This window comes from Eucalyptus grandis, chromosome 1 (assembly GCF_016545825.1).
Source record: "Eucalyptus grandis isolate ANBG69807.140 chromosome 1, ASM1654582v1, whole genome shotgun sequence".
Classification (NCBI taxonomy): domain Eukaryota; kingdom Viridiplantae; phylum Streptophyta; class Magnoliopsida; order Myrtales; family Myrtaceae; genus Eucalyptus; species Eucalyptus grandis.
In genome coordinates this window covers 52552983-52577547 of record NC_052612.1, presented here as the reverse complement: position 1 = coordinate 52577547, position 24565 = coordinate 52552983, and the positions used below count along the sequence as shown (strand labels likewise).

The 24565-nt window shown below is 39.7% G+C and overlaps 5 protein-coding genes across 5 annotated transcripts; 2 read left to right on the top strand and 3 right to left on the bottom strand.

Annotated features, from left to right (window-relative positions):
- Window positions 1–900: 900 nt before the first annotated feature.
- LOC104415770 (VAN3-binding protein-like) lies at window positions 901–3443 on the top strand. Its single transcript, XM_039300477.1, has 8 exons — window positions 901–972; window positions 1080–1247; window positions 1476–1593; window positions 2233–2288; window positions 2367–2766; window positions 2854–2964; window positions 3051–3152; window positions 3253–3443. Exons 1-8 carry the CDS (start codon window positions 901–903, stop codon window positions 3441–3443), a joined length of 1218 nt encoding a protein of 405 aa, XP_039156411.1.
- Window positions 3444–5201: 1758 nt separating this feature from the next.
- LOC104450253 (translocase of chloroplast 34, chloroplastic) lies at window positions 5202–8175 on the top strand. The gene is made up of 8 exons (XM_010064737.3): window positions 5202–5342; window positions 5513–5644; window positions 5867–5974; window positions 6065–6189; window positions 6287–6551; window positions 7379–7447; window positions 7557–7718; window positions 7874–8175. Exons 2-8 carry the CDS (start codon window positions 5546–5548, stop codon window positions 7982–7984), a joined length of 939 nt encoding a protein of 312 aa, XP_010063039.1. The 5' UTR covers window positions 5202–5342; window positions 5513–5545; the 3' UTR covers window positions 7985–8175.
- Window positions 8176–8640: 465 nt separating this feature from the next.
- Window positions 8641–11959, bottom strand: LOC104450243 (superoxide dismutase [Fe], chloroplastic). Its single transcript, XM_010064715.3, has 9 exons — window positions 11829–11959; window positions 11659–11711; window positions 11111–11182; window positions 10579–10767; window positions 9862–10033; window positions 9636–9754; window positions 9444–9470; window positions 9302–9325; window positions 8641–9208 (listed from the first exon to the last, which is right to left on the bottom strand). The coding sequence occupies exons 1-9, from the start codon at window positions 11878–11880 to the stop codon at window positions 8999–9001; spliced, it is 918 nt and encodes a 305-aa protein (XP_010063017.2). The 5' UTR covers window positions 11881–11959; the 3' UTR covers window positions 8641–8998.
- A 677-nt stretch (window positions 11960–12636) lies between these two features.
- On the bottom strand, window positions 12637–14286 carry LOC104450236 (probable pterin-4-alpha-carbinolamine dehydratase, chloroplastic). Its single transcript, XM_010064702.3, has 3 exons — window positions 13810–14286; window positions 13447–13639; window positions 12637–12965 (listed from the first exon to the last, which is right to left on the bottom strand). The coding sequence occupies exons 1-3, from the start codon at window positions 14167–14169 to the stop codon at window positions 12874–12876; spliced, it is 645 nt and encodes a 214-aa protein (XP_010063004.2). The 5' UTR covers window positions 14170–14286; the 3' UTR covers window positions 12637–12873.
- Window positions 14287–14912: 626 nt separating this feature from the next.
- On the bottom strand, window positions 14913–18392 carry LOC104450113 (metacaspase-1). Its single transcript, XM_010064550.3, is given in 6 exon segments — window positions 14913–15324; window positions 16296–16502; window positions 16623–16743; window positions 16835–17165; window positions 17811–18081; window positions 18083–18392. Coding segments are annotated over 6 exon segments (1116 nt in total). The 5' UTR covers window positions 18209–18392; the 3' UTR covers window positions 14913–15264.
- Between the last annotated feature and the right edge of the window lie 6173 nt (window positions 18393–24565).

Sequence of the window (24565 nt, the reverse complement as noted above, 5' to 3'; positions counted from 1 at the left end):
TTTATATGCCTTCCCCATTTAGAATGCCTAAGCACTGTTATAAAAGAAAGCTGGAGCTTTATGCAGGATTTCTAGGCACAAGACATTCCACTTACAGTATATCTCCGTTGTACTTCTCCAATTTGACGACTCCTGAGGAATAGTCTTCACCTGGCATTTTTCGGCGCCGTCACTTTGAGCAGTTTATCCTCAGTTGTTTGATCCTTTATTTCTTTGCTTCCAATTCTGCAGCAAAGAGTTCAAGTGATCACACGACACTTTCATATATATATGTATATACATATATTTGTTTTCATTAATACTCTACTTGACTAGATCTGATATCATCAGCAGATAGACTAGTCAGTATCAGACCAATTTTTAATTCTTCTTTATAAAGTATGAATAGGATCCAGTGGATGTAATAATTTATTACAGCAAATCCTCCTTAATGGCCACATTTTAAACTGGGAAATAGCCTAGTTAATCAGGTGAAAACTGGTTCTGCACAGTAATATCTTTGGCCTGCTGAGAGTGGAGCTGCACCTTGCCCTGGGCCATAGTTAGTTCCACTGAAGTTTCATCTGGTGCAGAGTACATCTTTCCTGGTTGCCCATACTCTATATCAAGCGCTTGACAAAATCATGTCAGGCATGACAATGTAGAATTCACATATAATCCTCATCAGGTACAGTACCTACCATATTCTCTTTTGTGGGTTTCCTTCTATTTTTTCCTGATGGTAATGCAACTATCGTGTGGAGGTGTACTAGATGGACATGGTGGAAATGGAAATCCCCTATAGAAGTGGTAGACGTTCGCGGATCATTAAAAAGTGGTAGACGTTGCCTGTTGCAAACCTGAAAGGTTAACAGTCAAAGAATGATGGAATCTTATTACTGGTAGAAGTTTAACCTTAAAATGGAGGAAGTACGAAGCAATAAGCTAGGAAGAGTTACACTCAAAACTCAGTACCGATTACCAACTTATACGGTAAGTCGAGTACAGAGATTGAAATTTGATGGCAGCTTGTTTCTTTCAGACAGCATAGTCAATTCAACACTTCCTTATTTTCATTTCTCTTCCATAAATTATGTCAGCAACAAGAGTTGCCAGATGCATTCTGGACAGGGAGAAATGGATACACAAGAAGAGAGCCAGCTTCATTCTGTTGCCAGTCTCTGGATGTCCTTGGCAGCCCAATGGAGTATCTGTCTCGCTCATGGAGCCCAGCAGCCTCTGACTTCCTAAGCATTTTCACATCAAATGTAAGAAACCTCCCCACATTACACTCATTTGAAACGAAATTTCGGACATTTCCTACTAGAAATGAGTACAAATACATGAAAGAGAGCACCCAAATCATTCTGTGTGGGGCTAGTCCTTCTCATTCAAAAAAAATTTCAGCATTGGTCTTATCTTTGCATCCAGCAGGAAAAAAAATTCAAATATGATCCTTCTATCACGTGAATGATGCCAGTGATTTCTTTTCACAGAATCTGTTAATTCCTATAGAGGATAGCTGTTCTCAAGGAAAGCCTGATGAGGAGCAAAATGAGGGTTGTGGAACAGGAGATCATGATGGAGAATCAGAAACTGTGGAAACAAAAGAAAGTACCTTTCTCTGTGATGTTCATACTACAAGGAAACATGCACAAAACTCTAAAATCAACGGAAACAATCGGAGTCAAAGCAAACAAAGTATTGTCAGTAGAGTGACAAGCCTACGGGTAACGTATAATCCTTTGTCAGTTTGTTTATATCATGAAACCCCTTCAATATATACTATTCAGAATTTTGAAAAACTTCAACTTCGCGAAAAATTTAGGGCATGGTATGTGAGTTCATTGTCTCTATCAGTGATGAACTTTTACACACCTGGAACACTTTCTTTGCATGCAACCGCAATGGGAGAACTCCATCAATATTTGGCTCTCCTCGACTATGGTTAGCACCAACCATGGACTCAAGGTGTCAGATTTTCTGATAAGAAATCTGAACTAAGACATGAACAAGCGTCGAAGCAGCAGTTTTTGGAAATTTCAGACTCTAGCTGATAAAAACAAAAATCAACTGATTATTTTGAGCCTTCTATGGTCCTTAGTTCATTTTCAAATGTTAATCCTACGTTCTTGGGTAGACAACAATGTCTATGTTAGATGCATGGGAAATTAAAGTAAACAACTAATGTCTTTTTTTCTTCTTTTTTTTATCTTTCGTTGTGCATGAATCTTTCACAGATGTTATTTGCAGTCGAGAGGCCCCACCCAGCTGTCTATAAGAAGCATCCAACAATTGATCTGAGCAGGGTAATGATAGTGAAGCAATTATTTATCTTTTCGGAGTAATAATAGGTTACTGCATTAAACACTTTGCTTTTAATCCAGCTAAACTTGAAGGATGTAAAAGGATGGTTAAGAGGCAAACCTTTAGCCAGCCTACTCAAGTGGTACAAGGACAGGAAGAAAGAGGAGCTTCGATTGCACACAGCCAAAGTAGATGCTGCCCTATCTGTTGCACGTTTGGCTGCAGCAATTGCTGGCATCACAAGCAGCAGCAGCATAGGTGTAGATGATATCAGCAGGCACAATAATAGGAGCATGGTGGCTTATGACAATAACATGGGAAACGTCCTTTCTTTTGCTGCAAGTCTGGTGGCTGCTGTCTGTGCAGAAGCTGCGGAGTCAGCGGGTGCACCCAGAGACCAGGTTGCCTCTGTCATCAACTCTGGTTTTGCAAACCAAACGCCAGATGACATGATCACACTAACAGCCACAGCTGCAACATGTAATGATTCCATAACTACTTTATCCTCAAAAATGTTATCACATGGAAACATGTTTAGCCCTTTGAAGGACAGCAATTGATCTTCAGGTTTAAGAGGAGCCGCAACACTCAGATCAAGAACCATCGTAAATTCCTATCTGGAAAAGACTGAAGAGCTGCTGAATTCCAGGACTGCAATGCCGGTAGTCACACCTTCTGGTAGAATGCCTGTACTGTGACTCCCTGTTGCTTGTCTTCTGTGCCATATATGTAGTATATTGACCAATGTTCAAGTGTTCACTCAGGGCAAAAGAGGCAAAGATTAGTATCAGTCCATCTGAAACACAGGCAGCTGATATTGAGTCTCACAATAAAGTATTTGGGAGCGGTTCTCACATCAAAAGAGTGTATGATTATTAAGTATTCAGTTCAACAGTTTACCTTGAAATTCCTGGCAATTACAGAACTAACAGCAACTTTGTCTCCTGACGCTCTTGAATTTTACAGACAGAATTTTGGATATGTTGGAAGAAGCTCATGAAGCCCGTGGCTACTTCTTGCTCAGCTTCCAAACTGAAAGAGGCGACATCAAGCTGTTGTTCCGCAGTGAGGATCAAGCAATCGTGTGGACATCAGCCGTATCTAATTGCCTGCATCTTTGTTCCCTCGGCAACGACAAAAGTCAGATTAGAGAATGATTAATGATTTGTAATCTCATCTTTTACCGAGAACAAAAGGTGTACACTAAACTTAAAGCATAGAATGCCACGTACTTAAATAAGTCAGCTAACCTTCCATGTTACAAGTGCAAGATCGTCGTAGACTATGATTCGGGCAATGGAACCTCAAGCCAGACAATGAAGAGGGTAGCGAGCATAATATGAAATCGCCAGGTGAACATTAGGGGAAATCTCTTATTTGTGCCGTTATCCATTATAAGTCACAAGCAATAAGAACGAATGACCGAGAAATCTTCTCTTTTTGCTTTTTTCCATCAGAGTATTCCATCTCAAATAAATTACCACTTTGATCACTTTGATCACTACGATCACTATGATCTTGGATTTATATGGACAGTAAATATAACTACCATCGAATCATATCAGAAACTATATGATTTCAGCTGCCCCCGACTCGTTCCATAGGTGAACAAAAGATCAGACAGACCTGATAAAAGGCTAGAAATCAAACGCATTGAGATATGATGTCCACAAAACGAAAAACTGGACAATTAAATTGGGGCTGGTGGCGACAAAATAGAGCAGCCACTGTCTTGAAGACGGGATTTCTTTCTTTGTTTTTGGTCGGTATTGAACAACAGATTTCAGCAAGCATATCTTAATATGAACTTGAGGGTCCAAAGAACGGTCATGATCACGTGATCAGCTACAGCAACGGCGGAAGTAAAACAGAACAGCCGTGCGAATAACGAGAACCATAATACGATAAATAGAGGTTTTGGTACAAGAGCTTGGTTGACGGTGCAGTAGATTGTTGCATGGAAATTGTGTCGCTGTCAACAGAAAACAAGTGATCATTCAGCTGATAAAAGCATCCCTTTCGAGACCTGCTTCCTGATCCGAGCATTGTCCAAGCGTACGCGACATTACAGTATTCACCTCCATTTGGCTCGGACAGCGTCAATGAATTCCACCATAGCCGGAGCCTTCTTCTTCTTGCGTATGGAACTACAATGGCAGGAGCAAAAAATGAGGAAAACGGAAAAACAAAGGATTCTATCAATTTACAGGAAAAAGAAAAATGAAAAATATTTGAGGGGCCCAGCTCATCGGGCCAATGCGATTCGGGTCCGGCAACCCACAAGGCTAAACACACCATCCATCCAACTCGCCCCGGTAAAGTACGAATTTCTAAACTCCGCCTTGCTGTAATTTCAGCAATTATGATTAAATATTTATATGCTTACTAGTCAATATATGGTATTTCAAAAAATAGAATTAGCGCTACGTTGAATTTTGAAGTACCCCTGTGAAAAAAGAAGCTAAATCTGTTCGGAACCTTATAAATTTCTTACCTAATGAACAGAAAATTCATAAGTATGATTCAAAATACAAAACTTAATCGAAACTTAGTTATAGTCTATAAGTCGCTTTCGATAATTAGAATATAAAGCTGAGCATATGGAATTTATCATACTTATAAAAATAAAACTTTAAATACGGCGCGTTGGCTCTAGGAGGTAATGCCAACTAGGTAAACATACGAAATAGGACGTCTGTCGTATTCAGTGGTTTTCCTATCTCGCAAAAGAACTAAAACCGAAGAATTTATGCCCATTTCGAGGAGGAAGAAGAGGAGGTTATGCAATCGGGCTTTACTAAGAGCATCGCCCGGCCCACTTCGATTTCGGGTAAAAAAAAAGGACAAAAGAAGAACCCGAATTCAGAGAAGCAGCCAAGGGAGCCTGGGAAATGACAATTATAGCCCCGGGGTACGCCCAGTGAGCAAAGAAGTAGGCAGCAACCGCTGGCTGGCTTTCGGAGGAGGTGGAGGAGGAGGGGGCCAAGCCAAAAAAGCTTTCCTTATCCCTCCCAATCCCAATCCCCAATCCCCAATCCCTCGCTTTCGGAATCAGGGTACCTTTCTCTCTACCCCTCTCGTTCGCTCGTCTTCGGTTTTTCCCTTTTCTGTTGGTTTGCTTTCTCGGGGTTTAGGGTTTATCAGTTGCCGATTTCTGGCGCCGCTCTCTCCCCTTTCTGCTGAAACTTCCAATTTTCTCATTGCGCATGTCCCTTGAGCATCGCAGGACTAGAGGCTTGGAGTAGGTCGTCCCAGGGAGATGGCCGCTCAATTGATCCGCGAATGGGTCGGGATCCAGCAATTCCCGGTCGCCACCCAGGCCAAATTGCTCGACTTGCTCAGCAAACTCAAGCAAGAGGTCCGTCATCTTCTTGCGGCGTTTCTATTGTCGTGTGATTTTCCCTTCGTTGTGTGCTGAGCTCGAATATCCGGCCATCGGAGTTTTCGTTTCTGGATCCTTTGTTGTTCTTCCCCCCCTTTTCCGAGTTGCCTGGGTCACGCCCAATGCGCAAGTTCTTATTTTTCCTAGTTCTCTGACTCGGAGTTGGCTTGTCTGCTCTCATGTATTACCCTGTTGCAGAACGTGAGGTCCTTGACGATTCTTGTCATGGGGAAAGGAGGGGTTGGAAAGTCGTCCACCGTTAATTCCGTAGTTGGCGAAAGAGTCGTCGCCGTTAGTGCTTTCCAGGTAGTTCCCCTGCGTTCTGACCATTTCGCTGCTGCTCCATACAAAATACTCGAATCTCGTGACCAGTTTGGGTTTGCTTTTGTGCGCTAGTCGGAGGGGCCAAGACCCATAATGATTTCACGCTCGAGGGCTGGGTTTACATTGAACATCATCGACACTCCTGGGCTCATTGAAGGAGGATACGTCAACGATCAAACCCTTGAAATCATAAAACGGTGGGTTGCGCCTTGCCTTGTCTCGCAAACCTCTATGCAGTTCGAATAATTTCATATTCACCATGGTGATTTTTTGCTGGTCCGGTATGTCGAGCAGCTTCCTTTTGGACAGAACGATAGATGTCCTCCTCTATGTGGACCGTTTGGATTCTTACAGGGTGGACAACTTGGACAAGCAGGTCATTAAAGCTATCACTGATAGCTTTGGTAAAGAAATTTGGCGCAAAGCACTGATTGTTCTTACGCATGCCCAACTCTCTCCACCAGATGGTTTGGAATATGATTTATTCTTCTCTAAAAGATCAGAGGCTCTTATGAAGATTGTTAAGTTGGGCGCCCGGATTAAGAAGCAAGAGTCATGGGTACTTTTGCTTTCTATTTTATCATCTTTGTTGGTCCTTCTATTGGTTTTTGTAGTCACGTCTTAGTTTTACTCTGTAATTTGTACCCTGTATTCACTGTTTTACTGAATCTTTTTACTCTGATCATTTTTTTACTGGGTTGTTGTACGGCTCGCATGTATGATGGTGATGGAGTGTTCATCGGGTTTGATGATTCATGATTCTTAACGGAGGAGAACTGAGATTGATGGACTTATAACCATTGGTTCTAGGATAAGGATTCTCTTACATGTGAAAGTTTTAAATCCGGTTCTTATTTATCTTGGCTTGTGGGGACATAGAACTTTATGGACCATGAGTGACTGCTGTGGGATAGTAAAAGTTGCTTCCACCTCTAGTCAACTCAATTGTGATGTGTCGGGCTTACCTTAGTGCATTCTTGATGAGGCTCCTGCTATGATCTGGGGTACTTCCTAATTATATAACCTTCTATGTAGGTTTTCTGGTCACTATTGTTAGGCACCAGTTATTTTGGCAGTAGAAGTGATGAATACAGACCCTGACTCCAGGCTCATCTCCACTAGAAATGAATTTAACAGTTGATTTCTTTCAATTTGTTTAGGAGCCGATCTCCAAATGTGTGCATGAATGTGTAGCTTATGCAGTGCTGATGTTTAATTAATATTGCGATGCAAAGTTTGGTCAAATATTATATATGTAGGCAGCACAGGTAGATGGATTAGTTGTGGAAATGGTAATTTTGCCAGAATTCACATGTTATTGAATTATCGATTGGTTGGTGGGAGATTTTGTATTTTTCATTTTGCACTTTCCTTGTTTTCGTGTAGGGGTCTTCCATTCCTGTTGTTTTGGTTGAGAACAGTGGGAGATGCAACAAAAATGAGAATGATGAAAAGGTAGTAATTGCCTCCTGGAATTCTTCTATCCTGTTATTTGGTTTGTCTGGTGCATTTGGGTTTATTCTGTTCTTTTGAGTTCATACCACTGTCCTGTATATTGCTACAGATACTTCCAGATGGAACTGCTTGGATTCCTAACCTCGTGAAAACAATCACAGACGTTGCCTTAAATGGAAGCAAGGGTATATTGGTGGACAAGAAATTGATTGAAGGGCCGAATCCCAATAGAAGATGGAAAGAGTTTATCCCTTTGATTTTTGCGTTCCAAGTAGGTCTTGCAAGTGCATTATTGATTTGTTTTCTTTTCTTGCTGGTGCATCTGTCTGGATTTTGGATGCAATGCTCAATTTTCATCTTGCTTGTGTATTTAATTCCTGACAACTATCTGAATGTCTAAGTTGTTTTTTCCTGGGGTGTTGACAGTATTTATTCATCATCAAGCCAATTCAAGCAGCAATCAAGAGTGATATTGCAAAAGAGGCTAAACCATCATGGGAGTTGAGGGATGTAGGAGGAGCCTCTCGGAAGTTCTAAAATAGATCATAGATCCTTGCACGATGATATTTCTTGACATTTCAATGGCAAGACCATACTTTGTACTACTTAGCAGACGGCCTTTTCTTTTGGTTGTAATTGGCGGATGGAACTCTTACTTTTGACTTTGAGGAGGATGAGACGTGTGCCTAAATATTGTTGCAAATCCACTGCAGGTTTTGGACTTGATACTCTGACACCATCTTCTGATACACAATGCATGTGTATATGTCATTTCAGTAGGCATCCTCGTGAAAAGCCACGGATGGGAAATACCTTCCCAAACTCAGTGCTAGATGACCGTCGATCTTGTGAAACCCACAAAATCAATAGTTGTGGATCACCCAATCCAGTGAATCTAGTCCAGGGAAAAATTTCCCGACATTGATTATGATCATGTCCCCTATTGGGTAAGATTTTCCTCTTGTTTTGTAATTAGTAATGCAGGAAGTTCATCACTTGGATTTGGATGGAATTTAGTCATTGTATCCTTCAATTAGTTTCAGTCATTTTTACTGAAGTTCTGATTTCATGTTTCAACGTCCCTTGAAAAGAAATGCGAGTAGTGCGAACTGTTTAGTTCTTAGTCCTATTTTCTGTCATTTGCTTGCTTAAAACGTGGTTTTTTCCTAATAGCAACGTCTTGGACAAATGGCTGAGTGCAACAGTTATTAACCCATATAATAATCGGAACAGGTGAGATGAACGGTCATACAGTTAAGCCTGGGCTTGTCACAACTCCCATGGGAACCCATTCAAAGTCAAGCGCTGTTGGGCATTTTTCATCTTCGAATCTCAAGAGAACGAAACTGTTACACACCGCAATGTTCACGAGTGCCTTTGCAAGCGCATCCTCTCTGCGCCTCTGTTGCGAGGTTTCAAGCTGGGCGGAACGATCCATTTATTGTGATAAATGTAGCCCTCTGCTTTGCTCAGTCTCTGATCTGTTTTGTTCCAATGTGCAAGCGATTGATGACCATAATGATACAACTGCAGCCAAGAGATCACATGGGGTCATTCCGCTTCTGAATCCTCGGTCCCACTATCCAGATACATCTCAACAGCTTCATTGCTGGAGCTTTCATTGTCTTCCTCATATTTCCTCTTCTCCTCCTCCCGCTCTCTTTCAGCAACTTGAGCCTTCGCCATCTCTAGTCTGGCACTCACTGTTTCCCATGACACTAGCTTTTCCATGAACATAGATACATAATCAGCTCGATGACTCTGTGAAAAGATGAAACTGACGCGCTTAGGCTCTAGTGACGCATTACAAGATCAGCACAAGTAAGATATTAGCAAAATGCAAATTTATGATACCTGATAATCAAGGTCGTAGGCATGCTGTTGAGAGAATTTCATACCAGGATTAGTATTCGATTAGAAAGCTGCTCTCACAGCTCGGATAGAAATCTATAAATTACTTCTAATGAAGGAAGTAAATAAGATCAAACATGATTACCTCCCAGAGATCAATAGTGAGAAGAGGCTGCCAGAACAGAAATGAACAAGTGCGTAAGTAGAGCAGTGATACTAAACATCACAAATTACAGTAAGTAAAGAATAAATCTATAGACACATGACATCTGAATTATATGAATCTGTGAATGTGCAATGAACAATGACAGACCGCAATTCTATGGATTGTGCTTACCAAATAATCCCAGACGAGAGGATTCACAGCATTGGGACTCTTCACCACCACAAGCTTCTTGTCCTCATCGGACGGGCGTGGATTAATAGCATTACCGACGTTGAGCCTATTTGCTTTGTCTACACATTAACCAAAGCCCAAAATGATTTCTAGATAAATGGGAATCTGGAGGTGAAAGTTACAGAAGCACATCAGCTAAGGCAGGTACAAGAAAAATTCCACTCACATGCAAGCCACACCCAACCAGAGCCAAATTGTGTAGATGCAGCTGACCTGAATTTTGCACTAAACTTCTCAAAAGAACCAAAATCTCTCTCAATCAGTTCTAGGAGGTCACCAGATGGCTTTCCTCCACCATTTGGCACCATTGATTCCCAAAAGAAGTCATGATTCCATATCTGTAGATTATGTAAGCAAATAATCAAGTTGAAGTCCTTAAAGAGGAAAGGTGTGACTGGTACATGGGCGAGTGGAATGCCACTGTTGGGGTGGGGGGGGTGTGGGGGGGGAGGGAGGAGGAGGAGGAGGAGGAGAACTCTTCTGGTAATGTCAATTCATTCTTGAGCTTTATTCCATACAGTGAATATGAAAGTTCTAGTATACTGAATACCTAAATGGGCAAGCTAGCTGTCCTGTATATGACAGTAAGGGATTTATTTACCATTAGGCAACAGGAAGATCCTATCTTAGAGTTGAGCAATTTCGATGGCTGCATTCTCTTTCCAGAATATTGAAGTACCAATCCAGCTTTAAAGAATGAAATCCCAATGTGTCCCGGCTTTAGCCCCTCACGAGATTGAGAGATAATTATCTACTCCTAGTATAAGTACTATGGACTCATATGAGGACACAAGCATGTGGAAAAAGTAACTATACACGAGCCAATTAATTTGATGACAGGTCACAAAGGGAAATACTTTAAGGACCACTTAAAATCTACTACCTGTGCGGCATTATTGAAAGAAGGAAGAATGTCGCCCTTGTTGTATGAAAGAATGATAATGTCCTCCAATGACATCCCATCTAGGTCAGTCCCAACTATTTGCATGTTGAGATTTTCAACATATCCCCTATGGTGCTTTCCCCAATGATATGATATTGTGTCCCGGCTCATGTGTGGCTCCAGAGCATCCTGAGGCAGAGATATTGACATCTTAAGCCTTAACATTGACGAACACAAATGGGCAGCACTGCAAGGATCTAAGTCAAGCTCAGTTATAAACAGAGTTTGAAAGTATATTTAGCCACTACAAATGCCGTCACCATCATCAGAACACACATTGATATAGCAGATTGTGCCACCTTTAAAAGCTTAATTATAAAGGACCGCCTGACAAAACATATACAGATTCCATTAAATCAGCAAACCATCCCATTAACAAAACAACACAAGGCAAAAGGCAGGAAGTACTACTAGTTTATGGAAGCCATGGGAACTAAATAAGATCAAAAGAGAGACATGGTTCAAACCATACCAGTGGATAAGGTGGAGGCTTTAGGTCAAACTTAGCAGAAATTGGAGCAGCAACAGCCCTTCCACATTGTCTCTGCACCACAAAACATGGTTATTGTGGTAAAGCCTGCAATGACTCCAGCTTCTTTTTTCTCCTTTTTTTCAGCCAGGGTATAACTCCAGTTGAAATATAGAGGATAAGCAAAGAAAACCAGATATCCCTCAAGATAATAACTGTTGGGCACGAGCTCAGATAGCACCTGAGTGCGTAGAGAGCTGTCACCACAAAAGCATTTTGTCGAACATAATGAGTGCGAGTTTATTTTGCCCATCTTGTTTTCCCACGCAAAATTCTATTCGTGGGCACGGGCGGAATAAAGATTGCACTGAATGAACCCCCAGCGTGTTCGGAAGACCAAATAAGAAGACGAACAAAAGATCACTCATTTCCTTCGCCTATGGAGTTTCGTATGTGCTCTGTTTCATCTTTAAGCGAGTAATTTGTTGGTTCGCATATCAGCCTTTTGTCAAAGTCGAAAGTGGATACATGGGAAGCAAGCAGAAGCAGACCTGGTTCTTTGCGGATTGGAAGGTACGGGTTGAAACCAGAGCTCCACGAAGTCCTACAATTCAACCATCATCAGTCCCGTCACACCAAACGAAGCAAAAACTGACTGAACTCGAAGCACTAGGGCAGCGGTGGTCCGCTAGAGAAAGTTGGGCGCGTTACAAAAAGCCACCTTGGTAAGAAAGGAGGGCGCATGGCGGTGAAATAGTAGCAGCTGCGGCCATTGTCGAAGGACAGCGTAACAAACAGGGATAATGTCTTCCCAAGTTCGAAGCCTACGGGATATGGCATTATTAATTTATATCGAGCCAGGTCTTTTAACTTTTTGGGCTAAACGCTAGGGCACAGAGCGTTTTGGTGTATAAAGTAATTTGCTGTCCCAACGATGACTCGTGACCTGCAAATGTATTTTGCCATCCAAACCTTGCAAATGGGGTCTTCTACCTCATAGATATTGCCTCCCGTTGAACTGATATAAAACCTAAGTCGATAAAGTACCCATACTTAATGTTGATTTTTGTCCGACTCCTTTTTTATATATGTCGAATTCAACAGCACGATCAGGCTTGTTGCTTACACAAGCAATTTTGCATTACCATGGAACTTTTCCAAAAGGTCGGACTGAATCTGAGAATGAGAGCTTACTTAAGCATATCCAACAAAAACCATCTGAGAATGAGACCTTACTTAAGCATATCCAACAAAAACAACCACAGTAGTTCTCCATCCACTGTAACCGTACTTGAAACCTGTACTAACACAGGAATAAGATTTCCTGCGGTAGTGCATGAGCAGAGTGCAATACTAGCAGCATCTGTGTTCATGTCCATACTGCATTTGAAGGACAAACTTCTTACAACCTGGATAGGTACATGGACAGACAACTTCCTTTGGTCCAGGACTACTGTCTCGAGCATTCACCAGACAGAAACAGGATTGCCCAATAATAAGGACAAAATATCAAAAGGATTCGAGGGAAAGAAGGAAAAATAAACACTGTTAAGAATAGACATTCAAAAGGAAAATAAGTTTGTCAATGTTTCTACCAATCTAAGAATGATAGTCGTGAATGACAATGTCTATCTGCTGATTAAGCATTGAATGGACCAGCAGTCTATGAATCAATTTACAATGGAGAACTGTCCCTCATCAACTGGATGGCGCAAAACTTTTATCTTGAGCATTTCGCTTCTCCTACAACACAAAAAAATCTCGACTTATGCCCATACTCTCTTCTTAGGTGCCAGATCTGATGTTTTGATCCTGTCAATTTTTGCAGCTATGATGAAATCATTCATGCTCAAGCCCCCTGCATAGTCAAGTGCAAAACCTATTAATTGAGGTATATAACAAAACCAACTCTATTCCAAAGACAAGCATAGAACTTTACCCATGCAATTGGAAAACATACAAGAATTAAACAACAGGAGTAACGACAAGAATGGAGACTAGGAGGATTAACTATGACAACCTAGCGCATTTCATATGGAGAAGTATCAATCCAATCTTCACAGTAAGAATTAGAAGCATCATGTTTAGTATTCATGGTATGCAAAAAAACAACTCCACAGTTCCCTATTAAGTGACTACACTTCTCAAGCTCCCCTATGAAATGTTACAGTAGCTTGAAAAAGTGCCCCATCCATCACTTTCTAATTTTTATGTATGTCCCAATTTGCAAAGTGCCAGAACCACGGCTCTCCAGTTACTCACACCATGTCTGTAACAGAGTATATTCACAATGATCACATTTTCTTATCTAAAAATAATAGAAACAAGAACAGTCATACCAACGGAAGAAGTCCACAATTCAGCTCTAACTTGATTGGGTGGCTCCAAGTACAAACTTGGGAAGTGAGCAGTGGGTTCGACCACGTTATAAATCCGGTTAATCAGCTCGACCCCACACTTGAAATCCCTCAGCTTCCACAAGCACTGCAGTTTAAGCCCACTTTCTTCTTCCAACAGTCTCCACCCGACAACCTAACGAAAGAAACCCACGGTGTCAACAGACACTCCAGCTCTTCCAAACGTTCTTTCCATTTGCGAAAAATCGGAACTTGACAAGAGCATGTCGCAGCAGTAGCTCAGGGAGAAACAATTCACACGAAAATCACGAGAATTCTTCGAGAAGAAGGGGGGAAGAATTCGACCTTCTTGAGGAGCTTCTGAGCGTCGTCGAGGGACATGGGTTGCTGGACATGGGAAACAGGGGAACAATCCTGCTCGGCGAGAGAGAGAGCGGAGGCGACGGGGATCAAGATCCTGTGCTCGGTGTCGACGTTACCCAGCACCTTGTCTCCGAACTTGCTCTCCAGCTCCGCCGGGAAAGGGTCCCTCGCCCCGAAATCGCCCAGCAAGTCCTTTCCCATGGCACGCGTCCTGAAGGCGAGCCGCCCCGGAGTGGGGGGTCGGAGCTTAGGGAGACGAGGAAGCTGAAGAAGGCGGGGGGAAGAAAGAGGATGGCGAAGCGGAGAGAAGGAGAGGTAGGCGGTGGGGGTGGGGGTGGCCATGGCTTTGCGAAAATTGTGCTCTTTGTGGATGAAGCGGAGGGAGACGAGGCGGAGAGAGTGTGGCTTTGACTTGAGCTGGATTGGTTCAGAATGCAAGACCCCCAGACCAGAAATGAAAGAGAAATATAGAGGAATAGTAGTGGCTCTCTCTCTCTCTCTGGCTGCCTGCTGACTGGCTGGGGCAACTGCCACATCATCACGACAAGACTGTTTCTCCTCTCCTTCATCTCATCTCATCTCGTCTCGCGCCTCCCAATGTTTCCTCTCTCTCTCTCTCTCTCTCTCTCCCAATTTTTCTAGGCCTCAGGTTAAATTGCTTGCAATGACTTCCCCTTCAAAATTTAAATTTTTTAAAAAAGTATCATGTTGAATATACAAAACAATTAGAGGTTAGAAGAATCGGATGCCGATAATTTTGGTAAGTTTTGGACATTTCATGTTAAATAAATATCGAATCCTAAAACCTAAAAAATTGTTATAAATAAAAATTATGATTTGATAGTAACTTTAATCTAACGATTCGAGACATTTGAAAAAAGGGAACGCCCCTTCTTACCAGGACCTTTGTCAGCGGCTATCGCTACTTTAGCTCATTGATACTTTGATAAAAGATTTACTTGGGAAGATCATTTTTCATTGTTTTGCAACTTTTGAAAAGTCTCTTCAATTTTATGTCCATATTTGCAAGTCAAAGTTTTCAAAAATATAGGAAATGCTAATATGAATACGAAAGTAAGTCTGACTTTTTTTTTAAAGAATTTTCCAATAAATAGCTGGAATGCTGATCTTGATATGCACAGTTGGCACTTCCAAAATTTCACCTCTACTGATACTTTTAGGAGACGGCATTAGATCCTCCCGCTCCCAGAGCATCTCCAGTTTCCTATCACTCCAATCCCACAACAACCATCCCACTACACACGAAAAAGACATTGAGATTCAGACCCGAAGTACGAGCTATAATACTCTTGCTCGTCCATCCAGAACGCTGCAAGACAAACTTCAGTCTACGTGGAGCCAAGTTAGCTGTAATGCCATCAAACCGACGATGAATAGGAACCGACGCAACTTTTGATGAAGCTTCTGTCCACCATGCTACAAAGAGAAGGGCTTCGCGTACACATCAAATCGCTCGTTCGCAGTTAATTGAGGTTCCTGCAAAAGTAATATTAACAGGGTGAAATGGTTGTATTAACGAGTATCCCACGGCACAGCAGTGCCTAGCCTCCAAGATGTGAGATTCATGCAGAAGAACTAGGGCATTTTTCTAACCCAAGTCGACAGAAATTTAACAAAGTCCACTAGTTTGATTTGTCGATTCGGGCATGGTGGAAGCAAGAATGATGGAGAAGCCTTTATGTTTAAAAACAGGCTTGAACGTTGCTTTGTTTGTGCTCCGAGCATAAGAGGATGCTTTAGTGATCAAAGTAGGAACATTTTGGTGGAAGGTTATATGGGTTTTTCAACCACCATTATACGCACAACTGTGAACAAGTTATTCAAGCAGAACTTTTTACAAGTTACAAATAAAGGTCTTTCGGCAAAGAAGCCAATTTACCAAGTAGGATACGTGAATTATCATGGAAGACCATCTAACCGTCTTACACTTTCCAGAATTAAGTGAAAATCCCCATACGGTTTTCAATTATTCCATCTCCATAATGTAATCTCATGTTTCTACTGAATTACTGAACATTCCATCTGCATACGATATAACGTCTCTAGCCATTTTGACATACGTAAACCAGCTTTAATGATTTTCCTCATCTTTCCGTAACAATAATAGTCACTGAAGATGCATCAACGAAATAAAATATATCTTTTCCGGGTACATATCAAACAAGCTCGTCCACAGCTGCTTCTTTAATAGATATGCACTGACGCACCTTATGTTTTCAAATGACTTTTATAAAAGTGATTTAGATATTGAAAGTACATCCCAACTACCATCTCATGAAAGCGAAGTTCAAATCAGACAATCAAAGCTATACAAGTAATCTTAGTCCTGTTCTCCACTAAGATGTTTGGTTTCAGTATGAAACAGAGAAACCTCAGGCACATTCTACAGAGGCTCCGAAGCAACTTTTCCACAAAGAAACAGCTGATGCTGCCGTAGTATAACATACCTGTCTTAGTCGTGTGCTGAGGTTGCCACCGTTCAAAAGCATCGTGAGAAGAGAAGTTACAAGTCCACCCTCAAGATCGTTGCCTGTGTTCCGAATGGTAGACCGCATCGCAATCAGCATGCTCCCATAAGTGGCGGCATGTCCACGCTCAATGGCTTGGATGAAGGAATAAGTCATAGCACCTGTCGATGTAACCTGTGACAGAGCCTGTTGGCAGAGAGAATCGGGCTAATTAAGTTTGTGCTCCCTTTTACTTACTTTTGCAATAGTAAGGATTTTCCAGGATTCCGAGAAATCCATTTAAGTGCCAAACGCCAAAAGCTTTACCGAAGTATCGGCAGAAGTTTGATTATCATCACAGCCGCTGAAAGAAATCACTTCTCCCCCGCTTGTCCCTTTCCATACTCCTGAACGAGGTCTGTGGTCCTCCCAGATATACTGACCACTTCTGCATTCACAAATGAAAACAAACAAAGTTCGTCTCTGGATGGATAAATCTAGGAATTTAATGCGAAGAACCACGCGAATGATGAACAAACCTGTCCATTCTACAGAGAAAGGGTAAATCTAACATAGTGCCGCTGTGACAAGAATCAATAACGGCATGAAGCTTAACACCATGAGGAAGAGGCCTGACGATTGTAGCATTGATCTCATCATCGACGATCATTCCTTGGGTCCTAAAATCTGAAGGGCAGAGCGTTTCGTCAAACCCATCCACCTCGTCACCGGTGTAGTTCCTCTGCTGGGATCCATGACCGGAATAATGGAATACCAAAGAATCCCCAGGCCTACAGTCTTGGACAAGCCACTGCAACGCCATTCTTATGTTCCTCTTGGTTGGACGCCTCTGAGGATCGCGTTCATCTTCTGCAGAGTTAATTTTCACAGACTAATGAGGCCCCCACGTGGGCATTCCAGATTAATAATAGATAACTTGTAAAACGGAGATGCGGAGTATCTTTCAGAAACTTATTCCTCTATAGTTTCGACTAATTGCGAATCCTTTTCGGATCATCATGAGACATGACGAACCAGAGACAAGACGAGATTAACAGCCGGAGAAACCGCTTCACACACTCGTTATCAAGTATTCACAAGGATGAAGATTGATGAGGAGGCCTAACTTGAACATCTAGAATCCGAACCGTATCTGTAATTTGCGTAGCGGTCATCACATTTGTTCTCACGACTAACAATCTAGCGATCGACATTGCAGTGCTATCCTATGTCAAACTCAGTAGAATAAAGTCGTAACTCATGGTGAGGGATCGCGATGCTATCAGCTGAACTTTAATTGGGAAAGAACGCTAGGAACGTTCGTCAAATTTGAATTGCCAATGAGCATGCACGCGCAAATGAGAAATAATTGAAGAGAGAGAGAAGCTGCGCCGTAGACGGTCAACGCGCGATTAGCAATTCATTGGAAGCATCGCCGAGAGAAGGGAGCGATTGAACACGAAGACGATCGGATCCTTATCGGAGCAGAGACAGAAGCGAGAAAGGCGAACGCACCGGTGAGCACGAGGATGGAGGACTCGGGGAACTTGAACCGATTGGTCAACAGGAACTTCATGCACTTGGCGTCGTTGACGCAGCCCTTGAGCTCGTCCCGGGTGTTCCTGTACGAGACGCCGCATATCAGGGCTCGCTTCGAGCCGTGGGCCGGAGGAGGGGGCCCCGGCGGCCCGTAGGACGGCGGCGGCCGCTGCGGAGGATAGTGTTGGGGGAGGTGATGGTGGTGGTGGAAGGAGGAGGAGGAGGAGGAGGAGGAGGAAGAGTGGGGGAGGGGGAGGCAGGGAGCGAGGATCGGCGATGAGGGTGACGGCGTGGCAGAGGGCGCAGCGGATGGAGGGGGCACCCGGTGGCAACTGCAACGGAGTGCGGCAATTGGAGCAGTTGACCAGCAACATTATGACCGGCTGGCTTGCTCAGAGAGAGGTGAAGAGATGGTGCTTTGCAATGGGCGGAGATGGGGGGAGGAATGAGCTTTGCTCAAACCAAAATCTCAGAGAAGAGAAGCAGAAGGGGGCGGATCGGGACTAGGAGGAGGAGGAGGAGGAGGAGGAGATGAAGACGAAGAAGACGAAGGAGGAGGAGGAGAAGTTGTTTTGGTGAGTCAAAGTCTTTGATGAGTTTTTTAAAAGGGCGGAGGGAGGACGGCCGGGTCCTGCTGCCGAGAAGGTGATGGGAAATGGGGAGGCAGGCAGGGAGGGAAAATGGAAAAAAGACATGGATTTTGCAGAAAGACCCCACTTTCATTTGAACTTTTTGACTCCTCGTTACGCCTTGATGGGCGTTGAAACACGTCTTTAGCTATTGACATGAATTTTAGTTCAAAAAAGTACAATTTTTCGCCACTACGATTAAATTAATATTTTTCTTACTATTTTGTCCACTCTCTACTGCTAACTACAGTCCACTTACATCTTGATAAAAATTGAAATATCATAATTAACTCTAAACAAGTGTCGCAAAAATTCTCTCTCTCCAAAAAAACTTTTTGGGTAAAGGTTTTGGGTGTATTTGGTTTAGCATTCCTAAAGAACTTTCGCTTAAAGGCCCTTGGAAAAATACTAGATTATTTGGCAGTCATTTTAAAGTAGTTTTCAAGTGAAAAGATATTATGAAAGTTGAAAGCTTAATGCTAGTAGGGACTAGTTTTGAGCTTTCAGCTATTAACCAAATATTGAAACTTCTTTTTTTCTTCCAAAACTATCCTCACTCATTCTTAAAATTTCTGATTTTTCTCTTGTTATTATTTTTTTAAATGCCAAAATAATGCTAAAAAAATCAAATATATATAAATGCTAAAAGATATATATGTTTTTGGTATTTTAAAAAATATTTATATAGTTGATTTTTTTTTAGCATTATTGTCCAAATTTATATTAAAAAGTTGTATCCATTATTTTTTCAATTATAAACAAATATAAATTAAAATATTCCAATGAAGGGTTTGGTCTTTTAAAATATATATATAATAAAAAATTTCGACAAAGGATTTGGTCTTTTTTAAATATATATATGTATTTGATTTTTTCAGTATTATTGTAAAATTTTATATTTAAAAAGCTACATACTTTAATTTTTTCAATTTTAAACAAATAAAAATTTAAAAATTCTGACGAAGGGTTTGGTTTTAAAAATATATATATATATATATATATATATATGATTTCTTAGCACTATTTTCAAATTTATATTTAAAAATTTGCATACATTATTTTCTCAATTTTAAACAAATAAAAATTTAAAAATTTCGATAAAGGATTTGGTCTTTTTTTTTTTATAAATATATATATATATGTGTGTGTGTGTGTGTGTGTGTGTGTGTGTGTGTGTGTGTGTGTGTGTGTGTGTATTTGATTTTTTTAACATTATTGTGAAAAATTATATTTAAAAAGTTGCATATATAATTTTTTTTTTCAATTTTAAGCAAATAAAAATTAAAAAATTCCGATGAAGGGTTTGGTCTTTTTTTTAAAAAAAAAATATATATATATATCAATTTTTAGTAGTATTGTTAAAATTTATATTTAAAAAGTTGCATACATTATTTTTTCAATTTTAAACAATTAAATTTTAAAAATTCTGATGAAGGGTTTAGTTTTTTTTTTAATTATATATATGTATTTGATTTTTAGCATTATTTTCAAATTTATATTTAAAAATTTGCATACATTATTTTTCAATTTAAACAATTAAAAATTTAAAAATTCTGATGAAGGGTTTAGTTTTTAAAAAAATTATATATATGTATTTGATTTTTAGCGTTATTTTCAAATTTATATTTAAAAAGTTGCATACATTATTTTTCAATTTTAAACAAATAAAAATTGAAAAATTTTGAGGAAGGATTTGGTATTTTTTTAAAATTATATATATGTTCAAAATTTATATTTAAAAGTTGCATACATTATTTTTTTCAATTTTAAATAAATAAAATTAAAAAATAATAATATTTATTACCCAAAGAGCTTTTCAAATATGTTTTCTACTAAACAATATTTTCTCAAAATTACTTCTCAAAGCATAGTTTATTAAACGGCATTTGCATTTACTTAAAATCTTTTAGGCTAAACTGCTTTGCATTTTCTCCATGAGCTTTCAAAATGCTAAAACAAATGCACTCTTAAACCTTTTGGCAGTGGGTGGAATACTAACAAATATTACTTCTTCTTTTTTTCTTTTTCACTTGGCCAAACCTTTATGTATTTTTTTCCTTTGGCAAATTTAAATGATCGTGTCAAATTTGTCATGGTAGTTAATAAATGTGTTCTTTTTTTTTTCTTTTTTTCATTTGGCCAATAAAGCACTTTCTCAATTTGTAAACCTAAAAAGTGGTGCAACACCGGCTCCTTATTTTTCACAAGTGTCTTGATATGATTTGTTACATCAATTGACAAATTAAATTTCAACATTGCAATTGATCCTCAAACCGAATGCAACGTTTAATTAACCCCCTTTGCTCTTTTGGATTTACTTTGTACTGATGCACATACTGTATTTGCTCATACTATTAGCTAGTAATGATATCCAGCTTACTTGTCAAAAAAAAAAAAATTATACAAGTTGTATCTAAAATTGAAGTGAGATCACATATATATGGGACATGTTATAAGTGTGTATTTAAGCGAAGTGGGATCACATCTATTGCACAATGTCGAAATTGCCATGTCTTATATGAGAAGTGTAACGACTATTCTCCACATGTTGGGATAATAATACAAATGGCTAATGATTTTTGGTCTCATGTGCAATATAGTCCATAAAATTTTAATTTGTTCAATGTAATCCCTAAACTTTTAATTTTTTTCAATGTATGTAGTTCTACCATTAATTCAATAATAGGGACAACAATGAACATTTCGTATAAACCAAGAACTAACTTGATTAGGTACGTAAAGTTCAAGAATTGTATAAAACAAATTAAAATTTTAGTGACTATATTAAACATTTGGCTAAAGTTCAGGGACTGTATTGAACAAATTTAAAATTTACGAACCACATTATACATTAAGCCAAAGTTCATGGTCATTTGTGTCAATTTTCCCCACATGTTTAGCCCTTCTGAATTGGCGTTGAAACTGAATGATCGGACTAGAAAGCTGGCCGGGCTAAGAACTGAAATTACTGTCAATGTTTGACATATCTCCTTGCATTATTTCGATAGCGTGTGAAGCGCCAGGTCATATTAGAGAATTAGATGACGCGGAGCTGTCCTACAATTCAAGCTGGAATTGTCTTCCGAAAGCAACTTGCATTCAGTTTTCCTCAACCGCTGGTCGTCGCGGGTCGTCGCTTTCTCTGGCGTAGCACCTGATGTCATTCACGTAATTTGGAATAGAGGAGAGATTTTGCACGTGGGTTAACTGGTAGATGGAATATCAAGAAGAAGAGAATGATCTGTCAAGGCACTGCATTTCACGCAGTCAAAACCTGCATTAATAGCCAAAATCCCATCGTGCATCATACCTAAAGAAAGCCGGTGTGAATGAGCCGTGCGGTATGATGAAAACCAATACGAAACTAGACCTATTTGCAATATAATATGCTTATATCGTTACTTTATATTATATGCATGAGAATTGTCAAATTAAGACGAAACCTCCTTGACTAATAGATGGAAATCTTGGGGATAATTACCTGAAAAATCTTAAATAAATAACAATTCAACATTAATTTTTTTAATTTAGCCAATTTAGTCCTATAACTTTTGATGATTTGTCAATATAGTCCCAACCAATTTTGGTCGATAATCGCCAATTACGTGACATGGCAGGTGCTGACATGAATGATTTTTAACTCTTTTTTAAAAAAAAAATGTATTTTTTTATATTTTGTTCATTTTTTTCTGTTTATTTTTCTATTTTTTCCCTTCTTCCGTCATGGGTCGCCATGGTTGACAAGGGTCAACCTTGCCGGCCTATGCACACAAGATTTGGTGGGGGTGAGCCTCGCCAGATTTGGTGAGGGCTAGCCTCCGGGTCATCCCTCACTTGCCTTTGGCGAGGCCCGGCCTCACAAACCCTCCTCCCTATGACCGTGACTAATGTGGGAAAAAGGAAAAGAAAGAAAAGAAAATTTTCAAAAATCTATTAAAAATTCAAAATAATGTAAAAAATTGTCCACATTAGCATTGATCGTATCATATGTAAGATGACCATGTATGTCACAATTGTCAACCAAAAGTAACTAAAGGATTATATTGGTAAATTTTCAAAAGGGTTTAGGATTAAATTGATCAAATTAAGAGGTTAATGATTTTATTGACATATGTATAATAGATTTATAACTTGAGTTTCTCAAAAAATGTTGTACGAGATTTGGCTTGTCTACATATGATTTTTCTCAGCTTATATATGGGAACTTGTATAACCAAAAGCGACGCCCGGTTTAAGAAAGCAAGTATTACGGACCAATCGACAGTTTTGGAACAACGTCGATGTGAGGCGAGTATCCAATTGAATCTCGGAGCGTTAGCTCTTGGACAATCACCAAGTGGGGAACCAACATTAGCAAAAAAGGCACACATGAAAGCTCCCCTTCCCTACTGCATGCCAAACAGTCTGTCTAGTTCATCATATTAAATGTTAGGCAAAAAGTACGTGGAAGGCTCCAAATCTTTCGTATGGACCTCGTTAATGTTCTTCATCTTTCAAGTTTCGTTCTTTTTTTTTTTTTTTTTTTTTTTTGTGCTCCAGTCATTTGGATAGCTCAAAATGATGATGTGACATTTTTTTTTTTTATGATAAAGTCACTCCTACCATGGTGTCATATAAAGTTTTTCCAATGAGCGAGTGGACAATCTTAAATGAGTGGTAGAAAAAATATGGCACTAAACTAGGGATGATACAAAACTTGTGAAGTTGTTAGTGTGCTTTTCCATGAATGTTGGTCAATGGGTCACCAGTAAGTACCACATGTAAGCTTCAATAAGTTCTGTTCTTCTCCAATCCCATCAGCCTAAGAATAATGCTAGGTTAGTTAAATTAAAGATAGACTTACTTAACCAATGGTACAAGGCGACTTGACAAATTATAAATGGGACGTTAATGGATGTGGCAAATGATAAATTGATATGACATCAATCATATTTCAATGCTCGATAAAAAAGAATGTATCTCATCATTTCTTTAGTCAATGAATGATCTTGACATAACAAGTATTCTGTATGTTTTTTTTTTTTTTTTTTGGCTAAAACTTCCTCTGTATGTTTTTCAAGTTGAACGCTTTAGCTGCCTCCCCCAGCATAACAACCACTCCCTGTCCATGCGTGAAAAACAAGAAAATTCTAAAACTTTAACACTTTGACATCCCGAGTGATCCTCCTAATTCCAATTAATAATAGAACTTTGGTAACGCAAAATAAGATTATGAAAATGTGACCTTTTTTTTTAGCGTGAAATCATAGCATTTACAGATTTTGATCATTGTATATATTTGGAAAAATGACACATATGGTCTTTAAATGTGGTCCTGAACTTTTAAATTATTAATGTGATCCCTAAATCTTAACTTAATGTGCAATGTAATTCATAAACTTTTAATTTATTTAATGTAATCTCTAGACTTATTGTACATGTTTAATTCAGTCCCTCAAATATATAAAGATGATCAATATAGTTATTCCATTAAATTAAGGTTAGGGACAATATTAAATATTTTTATATAGTTTAGAAACTAAATTGAATATATATTAAAATTTTAAGAATTAGATTACACATCAAGTCAAAGTTTGGAAACCGTTTGTATCAATTCCCCATGGATTCATTACACTAGAGTCAGTTTTAAGGAAAAAGTATTAAAAAAGTCTTAAACTTTTTTTGTGTCAATTTAGTCCTAAACATTTTCACTTAGTGCCAATTCAGTCATTTCCGATTAATTTTGATCATATTTTACTAATTGGACGCTGGCCGACTAACATGGCATGATTAGCGTTAACATGTAAAATTTTTAATAATATTTTAATATATTTTAATTTTTTATTTCTTCCTTTTTCTATTTCTTTTTTTTTTTTTTCTTCTCCCTCCTTCCTCCGGCTAGTCGCCGGGCCTCGGCAATCAGCCAGAGGCAACGGCCAGCAAGCCTTGCCAGTGGTCGCAAGAGTAGCCCTCGCACGAGGCAGCAAGGCTTGCCCCTCGTTAGATCTAGCAAGGGTCAACCTTGCCCAGAGCCCTCGCTAGAGGCCGGCCATCACCTCGACCAATCACCGAGGTCCGGCGATCGACGGGAGGAAAGGAGGATGAGAAGGAAAATAAATATTC

Coding starts and splice junctions, on each gene's coding strand:
- LOC104450243 (XM_010064715.3), bottom strand. CDS start 11,880: ATGGCCGCAGCTGCTACTATTTCACCGCCATGCGCCCTCCTTTCTTAC. Junction 11,183..11,658: donor TCCAATCCGCAAAGAACCAG/GTCTGCTTCTGC, acceptor TTTGTGGTGCAG/AGACAATGTGGAAGGGCTGT. Junction 9,755..9,861: donor TGGTTGGGTGTGGCTTGCAT/GTGAGTGGAATT, acceptor GTTAATGTGTAG/ACAAAGCAAATAGGCTCAAC.
- LOC104415770 (XM_039300477.1), top strand. CDS start 901: ATGGAGGAAGTACGAAGCAATAAGCTAGGAAGAGTTACACTCAAAACT. Junction 1,594..2,232: donor AACTGTGGAAACAAAAGAAA/GTACCTTTCTCT, acceptor TGTTATTTGCAG/TCGAGAGGCCCCACCCAGCT. Junction 2,965..3,050: donor GCCGGTAGTCACACCTTCTG/GTAGAATGCCTG, acceptor GTGTTCACTCAG/GGCAAAAGAGGCAAAGATTA.
- LOC104450236 (XM_010064702.3), bottom strand. CDS start 14,169: ATGGCCACCCCCACCCCCACCGCCTACCTCTCCTTCTCTCCGCTTCGC. Junction 13,640..13,809: donor CTCAGAAGCTCCTCAAGAAG/GTCGAATTCTTC, acceptor TTCTTTCGTTAG/GTTGTCGGGTGGAGACTGTT. Junction 12,966..13,446: donor ATTGTGGACTTCTTCCGTTG/GTATGACTGTTC, acceptor TTGACTATGCAG/GGGGCTTGAGCATGAATGAT.
- LOC104450253 (XM_010064737.3), top strand. CDS start 5,546: ATGGCCGCTCAATTGATCCGCGAATGGGTCGGGATCCAGCAATTCCCG. Junction 6,190..6,286: donor ACCCTTGAAATCATAAAACG/GTGGGTTGCGCC, acceptor TATGTCGAGCAG/CTTCCTTTTGGACAGAACGA. Junction 6,552..7,378: donor TTAAGAAGCAAGAGTCATGG/GTACTTTTGCTT, acceptor GTTTTCGTGTAG/GGGTCTTCCATTCCTGTTGT.